Below are 13,272 nucleotides of genomic sequence, written 5' to 3'. Positions count from 1 at the left end.
CTGAGCTATCCCCCCCCCCCCCCCCCCCGTTCTCAAGAATTCGGCAGCAGTCAGGGCTTTATGAGAAAAGCTATTATCAGAATTACATCACTGGAACTTGAACTCCTGGAAAGCCTGAATGTCAACATTTTTATGACTGCTACCGTACCAGATATCCTGAATTATAATGAATCTGAGGCAGTTTAATGTTTAATGCATCTTTGTGGACTTCCCTCGCTGGCTCCCAAAGATGATTAATTTCCATAAAATGGCTTGCTGTTATGAAACGGAAGCAAGCCTTTATCCCATATTAGCAACAAACTCCCACGCTGAAGACGGGCGAGACTGCCTTCTCCATGACGTGACTTTGCTCTAATGCAGTTGTTGTCAAACTGCATCACATCATCCAGACAAAACCCAAAAAGGAAGGGTGGAGGCTTGCTTTTAAAAGCACTAGGATAGCCCTTCCTTTTCTTGAAGTCTGGGAATCTCATTTGTTCGGGGTGAAGTCTTGCTAGTCTGTGCGAAAGAGACAGACCCAAGAGCGCTCTTGGTTTTTCTTAACCAGTGTTTGAGGTTTTTTTCATTTCATTTATGCACCGCCTTTCTCCTCAGCGGGGGCTCAAACCGACTGACATTGTCCTCCTATCTCTCCGTTTACCCTCAACAACAGCCCTGTGATGTAGATCAGGCGGACTGTGTGTGGCTCCCAGGTGCCTCAACCTCCACTGCTGATCAGCTGGCGGACAGGAGGACTCGATAGGAGGCCTCAGCTGGCATTGCTGGCCATGCAGTGATGTCACTTCCAGCCCACGCCGGAAGTGAAATCATCAAGCCGCTGGCAAAGCAGAATCATACTGATATTTGGACAAAAAATAATGGCAAAATGACTTCTGTCACAGAGTTTTTGCCCTATTACTAGAGTGTTTCCATGCTGCAAGAGATATTGCCATATTGCCAGAGATGGTACAGGGCAACCCTTGCAGTTAAGTAATACTCCAATCAATAATGCTTCCCAGAATGCATCCCAATCAGTTAGCAGAAGCCATGGGAATCCCCTAGACCCATAAGAGATACAGCATGCGCTATATATAGCATCAGGGAAACCCAGAGCCCCTTTAGTCCCATTTAGGGATTAAGCGCCTGCTCATCCATCGGCAGAGAGAGTGGGAATCAACTAGGCCTCCTTGTGCTTACAGGAATAGAGTGGTACATGTATCCACTATGGCAAGACTGGGCAACTGTGGCCCTCCAGATGTCCATGGACTACAATTCCCATGAGACCCTGCCAGCGAATGCTGGCAGGGGCTCATGGGGATTGTAGTCCATGGACATCTGGAGGGCCACAGTTGCCCACCCCTGCACTACAGTATTTCTCACAACACGGAGGATTTTCAAACTGCCTTTGTATTCTGTCACACTAAACGGCTACTACTGGATTTTTTACCGTCATTTCAGATAGACTCTTTTTAGTAACCAGCTGTTGGTGGCATTTATTTCCGTGTTCATACAAACCTGCTTGCATCAGGTTAGCAAAGTGGGGATAAGTCATTTTGTAGGGAAACACCTTTCTCCTGTATTCTACCCCTTTGTGGCCCTTCTGAATCTCTGTGGTGTGCTGTTTAAAACGCCCACTCCACAGTGCTTCTGACAATGCCATTTTCCCCAAAACAATATGCCTCAGAGTTTTCTTAAACATTCTCATGTGAGAATTACAGCGTTACACCAAGATAGCACTTCCGTGCTATAACGGCACCACAGAGATACATTTACTCAATTGAGACTATGGAATCAAATCATACCAAGGGTGCTGCTGTAGCACTAGAGCGCTGTATTGGTTTAACACTATAGTGCTCACATTAGAATGTTCAAAACCACACTACCACCTCTAAGAAGGATGGTGTGAGGGAAAGGGTAGGTGGGGGAGTGGCTGTGTTTGAAATGGCCACAGCACTTCAGAGTTGGCTAATTATTTATTTGTTTTGTTTGTTTATTACATTTTTATACCACCCTCCCTTGTGGCTCAGGTTGGTTCACAGAGAACATAAAATCCAACATGATAGATTCAACCCATACTCAGTAACTGCATCAATATCAACAACACCGAACATTTAATCATTCACTATTTAAATCATTTAACATTTAACTATATAAAATCCCTGTCCCTGTATCGTTTTCCTTGAAATCAGGCCAGCCACGAATATCATCCGGTTTAGAACAGCAATGTGCAATTCCCCACAGTAACAGACTTGAGATTCAGAATGGGAATCACTGTCCTAAATATTCAAAGGGCACTGGCTCAGTTATCCTTACAATTAGTCAGTAAGGTAGGCTGGTATATGTATAGTGCTACTACAGATGGGGCCCTAACCTGGATAGTCCAGCTTAGACCTATCTCCTCAGAAGCTAGAAGGGGTTGGTCCTGGTTAGTATTTCAATGGGAATCTAGGGAAGTCCGGGGACGTGACCCAGAGACAGGCAACAGCCAACCACCTCTGAATGTCTCTTGACTTGAAAACCTCTGTGGTGTCACCATAAGTCAGCTGTGCTTTGAATGCAAACACAAAAAGTTACCCATGGGAGGTTTATTTAGTCGTAATTCCTTCACCATTTCACACGCACCATGTTGCCAACAAGATCATTCTCATAACCCTCACCAGATTTACTGTTTGAGTTGGGTTATGAACTGTGAGTTAGGAAATTCCAGGAGATTTTTGGGGGGAGGGAAGCACGGGGAGGGCAAGGTTTGGTGAAGAAAACAGCCTCATTGGGGTATAATGCCATAGAATCCCCACTCAACACAAATATTTTCTCCACAAGAATTGATCTCTGTATTCTGGAGATGTCATAATTTTGGAAGTTCTTCCAGACCCATCTGGAGTAAGGCAAACCTCATTTGGGTAGAGGAATGCCACCAGGCAGCGATTTCATTCTTTAGAATAAGGTTCACCAATGAAAACTCATCAATGATGAATGAGCACCTAATCCCCATAATGCACTGCTCTCAGAGAATGGTCATCTGGGACACACTTGGATCTACACGAGTCCATATTACAACCTGGCCAAGCTTCCTGTATGAATGAGGGTCACCAACTCCACATATGGAAATTCCTGGAGATTTGGGTGCGCAGCCTGAGGAAGGGGGCGTTTTTGAGAGTTGAGGGATCTCAGCAGGGATATGATATCATAGATTTCACCCTCTGAAACTGCTATTTCCTCTAGGGGAACTAATCTTGGTAGTCTGGAGATCAGCTGTAATTCCGGGAGATCTCCAGACTACGCCTGAAGTTAGTGATGGAGTGAGGCCACAGAATCCTCAGGGGGCTCCCCGTCTTCCTTGGCAGACCAGTGAATATGTAAACGTAGACACCAGGGGTCCCCAACCTTCTTTAGAACCCTGACACAGGGCAGTGGGCACATTGACAAAATGGCTGCCACAGTAGGTGCTGCCAGGCACAAAATGGATGATGCAGAAGGGGCATACCACAAAATGTCAGGGATTGAGGTTACCTATTATTCCAACAGTCACTCCTCAACATTCCATGCTGAAGCTCCGTGTAACAGGATGCCTTTTAATCTATGTAGCCAACCAGAAGTCTTGCTGGGCTAAACCCTGCCTAGCTCTGCCTACTTTCTAAAAGCATTTGGTGGGTGCCTGTAAAACAGCTGGCGGGTGTTATAACGCCCATAGACACCATATTATGGATCCCTGGTACAATCTACTGGAGCAGTGCGAAAGACTGACTTGCCCACATCTTGGTGCCATTTTTAAAAAAATAAAAAAATAAACCACACTATTTTCAGAGCAGCAAAGCTGACGTTCAATAGCCCGGGGAGTAATGGAGAGAGAGAGAAAAAGAAGATGCTGATAACTAATTGTACCACTTAGCATTTCAAAACAAATACGGAGAGACACAATACGAACTGAGTCCAGAGAGATTAGATGTTGTGCAGAGGTTTACTTGATATTCCTCAAAGAAGCTTCGTAAAGAAACAACAGTCCCCCCCTTCACAACTCGAACTAACGTACACCTTCTATATGCTCTTAGGGCTCGTAACAAAGAACCCTCGCCCATCAGCAAAGGCACAACTGTCCCCATGTCCCCACCCCTTCCCATTAAAGGTCATCATGAGCGGTTACAGTTTTCAGGGAAAAAATGCTCCGATACTGCCAATCAAGTTTTAAATCAAAAACAGCTTGCTTTCTGATAGGGGCAGCAAAACGGGTCGATTTATTCCATAAAACTTTATGTACACAGCAGCAGCATCCATGAACTTAATGATCATAATATAGAGTCTACAGGGTAATTTTTATTACAATTTATAGCGAGATTACCCATACTCCACAGTTTTCAGCGTTTATTGAGGTTTTATGAGACTGTGCGGCTTAAGCAGTTAACTATGCTCCTGTTCACTTGGGGAGGGAGGGGGGAGGCAGTGAGATGCCGTCTGAGCTTGCATTTCACTTCTAATCTACCATAGGCTGTTAATTATAGGATCCAATCAAAGTCATTATTTACAGTAATTTCAGAAGTAAAAGGATTTGCCATAGATGTGCAGGATTAACAGCAGCGCTGTATGCTCAGCAGAAAAAGAAAAAGGGGAAATCTACGTATAATGCAGACACGCATGGATGTTTATCTGTCTACATGGATAAGTGCTGGAACCCTCCCTGCCAGCTCAAGAAACACCTTTAGCTGTTTTCTATCTTGAACTGGAAAATGTAGAACTTACACTCGTTAACAGGAAATTGAATTCTTGACACTGTTAAGACCTAAATCACACCAAGTATCTGATACCAAATGGACTCACCATCAGACATAAAACAAAGCCAGAGAAAAGAAAAGCAATTACAGGTTTGAGCAACACAGGACATACCTTTTCTACGGACAGGATCCCAGCTTAAAACAATTCCTATGCTCTAAAAGTGACCTTGTCCGCATGAGGGTCCAAACTGGCTTTCAACGTCTGCTCAAGCACTGTGAACATGGCAGACTCAATACGGGGTGGTTTGCCAGTGCCTTCCACAGTCATTACCGTTTTACCCCCCAGCAAGCTGGGTACTCATTTTACCGACCTCAGAAGACGGAAGGCTGAGTCAACCTTGAGCTGCTGGGATTGAACTCCCAGCCTCATGGGCAGAGCTTTCAGACTGCATGTCTGCTGCCTTACCACTCTGCGCCACAAGAGGCTCTTAATTTACAACATATTAAATATAAATAACACATACTTTATTAATAGCATTTACATTCTAATAATTAATCACTTAAAGCCTAAACACTTATTATCTATCTGGCCACTAATTACAACTGTCTAACTAACCATTCTCCCAGCCCCTTCTGCTGTCTTTTTCTTTCACCACCTGTTATATATGCATGTCAGGCTTTATCAACCAGGTTTTCATGAAACCCTGGGGTTTCTTGATGGCCCTGGAAGGATTTCCCGAATGGGTGAGAGTTAATTACTGTTAAATATATATTTTTTAAAATTGCTAAATATTTATTCAGTGACAAGGCCATCTATGGTCCTATTGACTCACCCCCCCCCCCCCAAATGGCCAATGATGGGCCTGGAGGGGATGGGAAATGGAGAGGCCTGAAGTGGGTGTGTACACAGCTATGCTTCCTAATTATATTCTGCATCAGGCACCACTCCTGGGGTTCCTCAAAGCCTGAATAATGTTTCAGAGGTTTCTCGACAGGAAAAAAGTTGAGAAAGTTTATGTAGGTGGCAAGAACAACAGGGGAGTGGGGCAGAACTGCAAGGATCGAAGGGAAGCCCTTTCAAAAGGTCGCCCTGGCCTCAACCATAGGCCCGGTGGAAGAGGGTCACTTCACAGGTTCTGCAGAATTCTAATAGCTGCATCAGGATCCTGGTCTCAGGCAGCAGCTCATTCCACAAGGACTGGATCAGGCCAAACAAAAAGAAGAAGCAGACGCTTTACACACTGACTGTATGAGGTTTTCTTCACAGGGGTCACAGTCCTGACCCAAATCAGGCCTCTCCAGGCACAGGAACAGTGTTCTGAGGGCAGAATTATCAGACCTCGTTTGTCTGCCAGAACCAGGATCAAAGCTGAGGAAAGCATACTGTGAAGTTAGGCCTTTGTGCACAAAGCACTAATTCATGCCTCCTTTTAGGCCACGTATTTCTGCCATGAGTGACACTGAGATGCACTAGAATTACCTGCCTCCACTGGAGACTGAAATGAAGAAGACAAGGTTTTACATTAATGAATCCTACAGAGACCCAGCGGCAACCTCCTGGATTGTCTGACCATGTATTTCTCTCAGTGCCCTCTGGGCTGTCACAGTGCCCTACAGTGGTCTGAATTACTATCTAAACCAGGGGTAGTCAAACTGCGGCCCTCCAGATGTCCATGGACTACAATTCCCAGAAGCCCCTGCCAGCATTCGCTGGCAGGGGCTCCTGGGAATTGTAGTCCATGGACATCTGGAGGGCCGCAGTTTGACTACCCCTGATCTAAACGATACAAACATTTTCTTGCTGACTGCTACAAATGTTCTACAGGTGCAATGGGAAGCTAATCTTATTCAGCCAGGGCCCACGAAGAACGGGCTGTATCTGCATGCAAAACACGCAGCAGCCTTCACACATGAGACAGGGCGAGGAGGAGAGGAATAAATCTTGACGATTTATGAACGAAGCCATTGATATACATAACTGCCTGTTGCTACAATCAAAGGCAACTGCGTATGTATCACTGCTGTGACAGAAAGAAACGGGAAAGCACGGGGAACAGAATCCTTTAGGATTTTCTTGCTTTTATCCTGTGGTTCTCAGCCTGGGGGTCAGGACCCCTTTGGGTCAGTTGTGACTTGTCAACAAAAGAAGGACACTGTTCAACTAAGTTTATTAATATTATTATTTCATCTGTGGTGCTATTCAGGGGCGGTTTAAGGATTCGTGGGTCCCATAGAGCCAGTTTAAGGATTCACGGAATACAACTGTGGTGGGAGCAGTTAGACTGAGACGAAGGGAACCCTCACAGTAAAAAGGGGTGTCACTTTCAGTATCCTTAAAGAGGAAAAAGGAGGAAGGCTACAGCCTTGCTCCACAGGAAAAGGCACTGCACAGAGCCTCTGGAAGGGTATGACAGAAAGCATATATGGAGAGGACTGCAGGCAGCTTTCTTCTAACCCTACATCTGGGGTTGAGAAATACCTGGAGACTTTGGGGGAAGAACCAGGAGGGGAGAGATTTAGAACCTCAATGGAGTATAATGCTATGGAGTCCACCCTCCGGAGCTGTCATTTTCTCCAGTGGAACTGATCTCTGTTGCATGGAGATGAGCTGTAAAACCAGTGGATCCCCAGGTCCCACCTAGGGACTGGCATCCCTACTTACATCAGAGGCAGGCCTAACAATGAAGCAGAATGCTTCCTACTAGATACCTGCTGTAACTGCAGACAGCAATAAGAAAAGTCACTAGGACCACCCATGGAATATCCTGCCCACACGACTGATACCCTCTAGCCCAGGGGTAGTCAACCTGTTGTCCTCCAGATATTCATGGACTACAATTCCCATGAGCCCCTGCCAGCAAATGCTGGCAGGAGCTCATGGGACTTGTAGTCCATGACCATCTGGAGAACCATAGGTTGACTACCCCTGCTCTAGCCGTCTGCTCTGTATGGCTACTAATAGGGACTGGTCTCATCACAGTTTTTTAATTACATTGCATCTCCCATCTATCAGTCAGCTAATTTTTTTTGTAAATAATAATCAATGTGTCTCCTATCTCTGTTGGTACTCTGTAATGCTCTGAACATTACTTAATGATATTTTTAAACCAGGTTAATGCCCCATCTTGGCACAGGAGCAGGAACGTGAAGAGTTATCACTGGCAAACGTCACTGCAACCATTCATGGCACTACATGGAATGGGAGCCCCAACCATGAAATCCGTGACAAGGAGCAAGAGACAGCCCTATGAGATGCTATCAAAAGGCATACCTTCTTTATGAAAAGACATTCCCGAAAACTGAACCTCACTGAGTCATCTTTTAGCTCTGTTAATGGTTCTTGCCTGCTGACCACATGAAGAACGAACAGTGAGAATGATCATAACTCAGCATCTATCTATAAATCTATGATTTCAGAGTAGGGATAAACTAAAGCCCGAGGGCTAAACAAGGACACGGGACACATGAGCAATGTAAAATAGTAAGGATGTCATGCACCTGCCCTCTTGCTAGCGCTCTGTTTTAAGAGCTAGCTGAATATTTTTGCTGCATTTCTTCACACAACGAGTCCAAGCAGCCATCTTGGCTTCCTTAAATGTCAACAGCAGCTTTTTAACACTACCAGGCCCAGCAACTGCGCTTAATTCTCCTTAATTTAAATGGCAATCTCTTACCTTTGACATGACTTCTCCCATCCTCCAATAACGGTACGACTATAGTGTTGTTCACATTCCCTGGTGACCTCACAGCTGTGTAGACCACAGGTACCGACTGGACCACCACTGGAATGCGGTGCACATGACTCATTTTGTTGGTCTGTAGGTTCATGGGGCTGGAAGGGGGAACTGGATGGATAATGTGCAAAAACTGCTGCCCTCCAACGCCCGACGCCGACGCCACAAGCGGGCCTGGAGTTAATACTGATGGAGCAGATGCTGCCGAAGATACCGACGTTATTACGGTCGGTGATGATGCTGGTCGACTCGAAGACGTTGAAGTAGAGGAAGGAGACGACGCGGACGCAGTGATGGACACCGGCGACGACGAAGCGGCGACAGGGGACGACCGGGCTTTGTTTATCGACAAGTCCACTGGCTCAGTCTGTGTTTGGAAATGGTCTGTAGACAAGGAGTCCTCTTCTGGGTCTGCCTTCATGCTGTTCAGCAACATGGGGACAGCTTCCATATCTGGGTAACTGTGGGAGTTTGGAGACTGTTGGGGGAAGGGAAGGAAAACAGGTATAACCTTTTAGGAGCTGCTGCTAAATAAGGGTTCATAGCATAAGGGGACCAGATTTTAACGTTGGTAAAGCAGGACACCATTGACCGGGGGGGGGGTGTTCTTGATTAAAAATTTGGTCTATATGAGCAAAACAAATTTTCACAGGACGCATAGAACGCAAAAATAGTGTAATATATATATATATATATATTTTAATTTCAACATAAGTACAATTTGCCAGGTACCCCCAGATGTCCCTCCGAAAGTGGGACAATCTGGTCACCTTATCATAGCAGGATGTGGTTCCCTTAGAACAGGCTTTCTCTACTTTTTTACAGTTGAGAACCCCCTGAAATAACTCCAGGCTTCGAGAAACCCTGGAAGTGGCACAATTATGTAGAATATTGTTGGGAGGCACAGTTTTGTACATGCCCACCCGAGGCCCCTCCCCTTCCCACCACCTCCAGGCCTATCACTGACCATTTTGGGAATGGGAGGGGCAGATCAAAGTAACCATATGTGGTCATATCACCCGATAAATGTTTAACCAATTAAAAAAATATATATTAAAAATTAACTTTCACCCATTCCAGAAACCCTTCCAGGGCCTGCCTTAGAAGAAAAACAGAGACAAAACAAGTATTGTTTTATATTCAAAACAGTCCCAATGCGTTTCGCCCACTAGCTTTGTCAAGGGACATAAATGTTATGGTTTTCAGACCAATTTTGTAAATATATCTCTCACATAGAGTGAAAGGTCATTATAACAAGAGCTGTAGCTGTTTTGAATATAAAAGAATAAAGAAATAACAGAAGATTGAAGACTCCGTAGAAGTCTATTTTGGATATTGTGCTTGCCACTTTGGTATCCCAGTGCCTCAATACTTGTTTTGTATCTGATCCTTCACTGGGTCCTACCCCTCTCTATTTATCATTTTAGAAGAAAAACAGGGCAACAGGCAACAAGTAAAGAACCAATGCCTTAGTCTTTGGATCAGTTGCTTCCATTGCACCCCTTTGTGACTAGTCATTGTCCTGCCATTCTTTCATGGTTCCAGCTCGGACAGCCAGGACACTCTCCACCCCCAGGGCTGTTTCACAAATATTAAGAGGAGCAATAGATAAGGATTTACACAGAAAATGTAAATATGTATGTTTATTGAAAGTGCTGTTTAAGACAGCTCACAAAGATTTGGGGGGGGGGGGAGAGCCAGCGTGGTTATAGCGGTAAAGAGCAGCGGCTTCTAATCTGGCAAGCCGGGTTTGATTCCCTGCTCCTCCCTATACAGTTGGGTGACATCGGGCTAGTCATAGTCCTGATATTTCTGTTCTCACAGAGCAGTCCTGTCAGAATTAACTCAGCCCAACCTACCTCACAGGGTGTTTGTTGTGGGGAGAAGAAGGAAAGATGTTTGTAAGCCATTTTGAGACCCCTTCTGGCAGTGGAAAGAGGGGTATAAAAACGGATTCTTTTTCTAAAAAATACATAAAACAGCACTATAAGAAGTGTCAATAATAAAATGAGCCAGGGGCATAAAAACAGCTGGGCACTTTCTTGTACCACCTTCCACAGACACACGGAATCATTCTTGTTGTTGTCCTGCTGCTTTACATCCAAGGCATTAGCAGGCCAGCTCATCTGCTCTCGGAGTCTCCCTGGCCTCCCTGAACTACTGATTTATCTCAGTCTTACTCCTATTTATACATCATGTTCCAAGCTGAATCTTATCCTTGTGCTCAGTTGGAGGTCATCCTGTTTTCACTGTTACAGCTGGTTACTATCAACGACGGGCAGCTGTTAGGGAGGCATTCTGGACAGAATTTGGGACCATATTCTCACAAGAGAAACACATCAAACCTGTCCACCTTCAACTAAAACCCTTATGGCTTAGATTCTGTCTTCTATGCATGCCTACATGAAATTGGTGCTTTTGCTTTAATGTTAGGAAATTTTCTGCACTTCCCAACTCATTATCTGACCCTGTGGCCAGAATTATGGAGTCTGGGGCTGCGTTTTTGATTAATGAAAATATTTATACTCCCCATCTTTCCTCTTGGCTCAAGGTGCCTGCCTTCTGCCTGCCTACCTGCCAAAGGCACTGAAAACACAATCAACATCCCACCCTATTTTATGACTTTAAAGTACTGGGATCTCCTTAGTATCATAGAATAATAGAGTTGAGAGGTACCTCCTAGGTCATCTAGTCCAATGCATCTAGCACAATGAAGGACACTCATCCTCTGTAACCTGCCACCACCTTGAACCTTCACAGAATCAGCCTCTCTATCAGATGGCTCTCTAGCCTCTGTTTAAAAATCTCTGAAGATGGAGAACCCACCACCTCCCGAGGAAGCCTGTTCCTCTGAGAAACCGCTCGAACTGTCAGGAACTTCTTCCTGATGTTTAGATGGAATTTCTTTTGAATTAATTTAATCCCATTGGTTCTGGTCCATTCCCCCAGGGCAAGAGAGAACAACTCTGCTCCATCCCCTATATGGCAGCCTTTTAAATACTTTAAAATGGTTATCAAATCCCTTCTCAGTCGTCTCCTCTCTAGGCTAAACAGACCAAGCTCTCCCAACCTTTCCTCATACGTCTTGGTCTCCAATCCCCTCACCATCTTTGTTGTCCTCCTCTGGACACGCTCCAGTTTGTCTACATCCCTCTTCAACTGGGGTGCCCAAAACTGAACACAGTACTCCAAGTGAGGCCAAACCAAAGCAGAGTAAACCATCACCTCCCATGATCTGGACAAGATATTCCATTTGATAAAGCCCCAAATCCCATTTGCCTTTTTAGCCACTGAGTCAGACTGCTGACTCATGTTCAGCGTATGGTCTACTAAGTCTCCTAGATCCTTTTTGCACATGCTATTGGCAAGCCAAGTCTCCCCCATCCTATACTGGTGTATATGGTTTTTCCTACCTAAATACAGAACTTTAAATTTGCCCCTATTGAATTTTATTTTATTCAGTTTAGCCCACTTCTCGAGCCTATATCCTGATTCTATCTTTTGTTGTGTTTGCTACCCCTCCCAGATTAGTATTGTCTGCAAATTTAATAAGTACCGCCCTCTAATCCCTCATCCAAATCATTCATAAATATGTTGACCAACATAGGCCTTGGAACAGATCCCTGGGGCACTCCACTTGTCACTCTCCTCCAAGAGGATACTGACCCATTAGCAAGTGCCCCTTGGGTACGATCTGCAAACCAGTTATCAACCCACCTGATAGAATTAGGATCCATACCACATTTTATCAAAAAGAATATCACGTGGAACCTTGTCAATTTTTTTTACTGAAATCCAGATACACTATGTCCACAGCATTCCCCTGATCCAGCAAGGCAGTCACTTTCTCGAAAAAAAAGGTAAGGTTGGTTTGACATGACTTGTGAAACCCATGCTGAGTCTTAGAAATCACAGCTCTCTGTTCCAGCTGCTCAAGGACTGACTTGCCATCCTTGCCATTCATTATTTACCACAAGACAGAGGGGACAACTGGGATCTAATCCATTCTATCATTCTAACAGCTGTAGGAAATGCCTAACCTGTGAAAGTAAGACCACAATGTTGTCTAACAAACGATCACTGCCTTGTGGGGCCTACTGGTTGGAACTGTTCTAGACCTAATTGGGAGTCCAGATTAATTTTCCAGACATCCATTAGACATCTGGAAAATTAAGCCCATTTGGGTTGGATCCAACTACTGAGAAAAGAAGAAGTGGGGTACCTTGTTAATCAGGAATGCAAGAGATCACTGGCATAAGTCATGTGGGAGAACAGCTTTAGAAAGAACTAGGTTTTTTGTATCCCACTTTTTACTACCTGAAGGAGTCTCAAAGCAGCTTACAACTAGCTGCTCTTCCTCTCCCCACAACAGCCACCCTGTGAGACAGGTGGAGCTGAGAGAGCTCTGAGAGAACAGGGGCTGTCCCAAAGTCACCCAGCTGGCTGCATGTGAAGGAGGAGTTGGGAATCAAACCTGGTCCTCCCGATTAGAGGATGCCGCTCTTACCCACTACACTAAGCTGGCTCTCAAGGAGAACTGAAGAAGTTGAGTGAACAAACTGGCTGAATCCAGAAAAATTACAGACTGGAGGGAGGGGAATCTGGCTCGCCTTGATTTAGGGCAGGGGTAGTCAAATTGCAGCCCTCCAGATGTCCATGGACTACAATTCCCAGGAGCCCCCTGCCAGCGAACGCTGGCAGGGGGCTCCTGGGAATTGTAGTCCACGGACATCTGGAGGGCTGCAGTTTGGCTACTCCTGATTTAGGTACCAAGAGCCAACTGCACTGCTATGGTGCAGCTGTGCTTCCTCAAGACACAGTGTGCTGCCTGTCCCATACCCTCCTGCATACAG

At 45.2% G+C, this 13,272-nt stretch overlaps 1 protein-coding gene across 6 annotated transcripts in view; it reads right to left on the bottom strand.

Moving 5' to 3' along the window:
* Positions 1-13,272, bottom strand: part of KLF12 (KLF transcription factor 12) — a 272,157-nt gene that overhangs the window by 100,657 nt on the left and 158,228 nt on the right. For 5 of the 6 annotated variants that reach the window (XM_077343985.1, XM_077343987.1, XM_077343986.1 and 2 more), the window contains one exon: positions 8,360-8,897. In XM_077343985.1, the coding sequence (XP_077200100.1) occupies positions 8,360-8,897 (538 nt within the window). Of the gene's footprint in view, positions 1-8,359; positions 8,898-10,278; positions 10,356-13,272 lie in introns of those variants that run through there. The other variant, XM_077343989.1, reaches the window with a different exon arrangement.

Source organism: Paroedura picta, chromosome 6 (genome assembly GCF_049243985.1).
Source record: "Paroedura picta isolate Pp20150507F chromosome 6, Ppicta_v3.0, whole genome shotgun sequence".
NCBI lineage: Eukaryota > Metazoa > Chordata > Lepidosauria > Squamata > Gekkonidae > Paroedura > Paroedura picta.
This window is presented reverse-complemented; position numbering and strand designations above follow the sequence as displayed.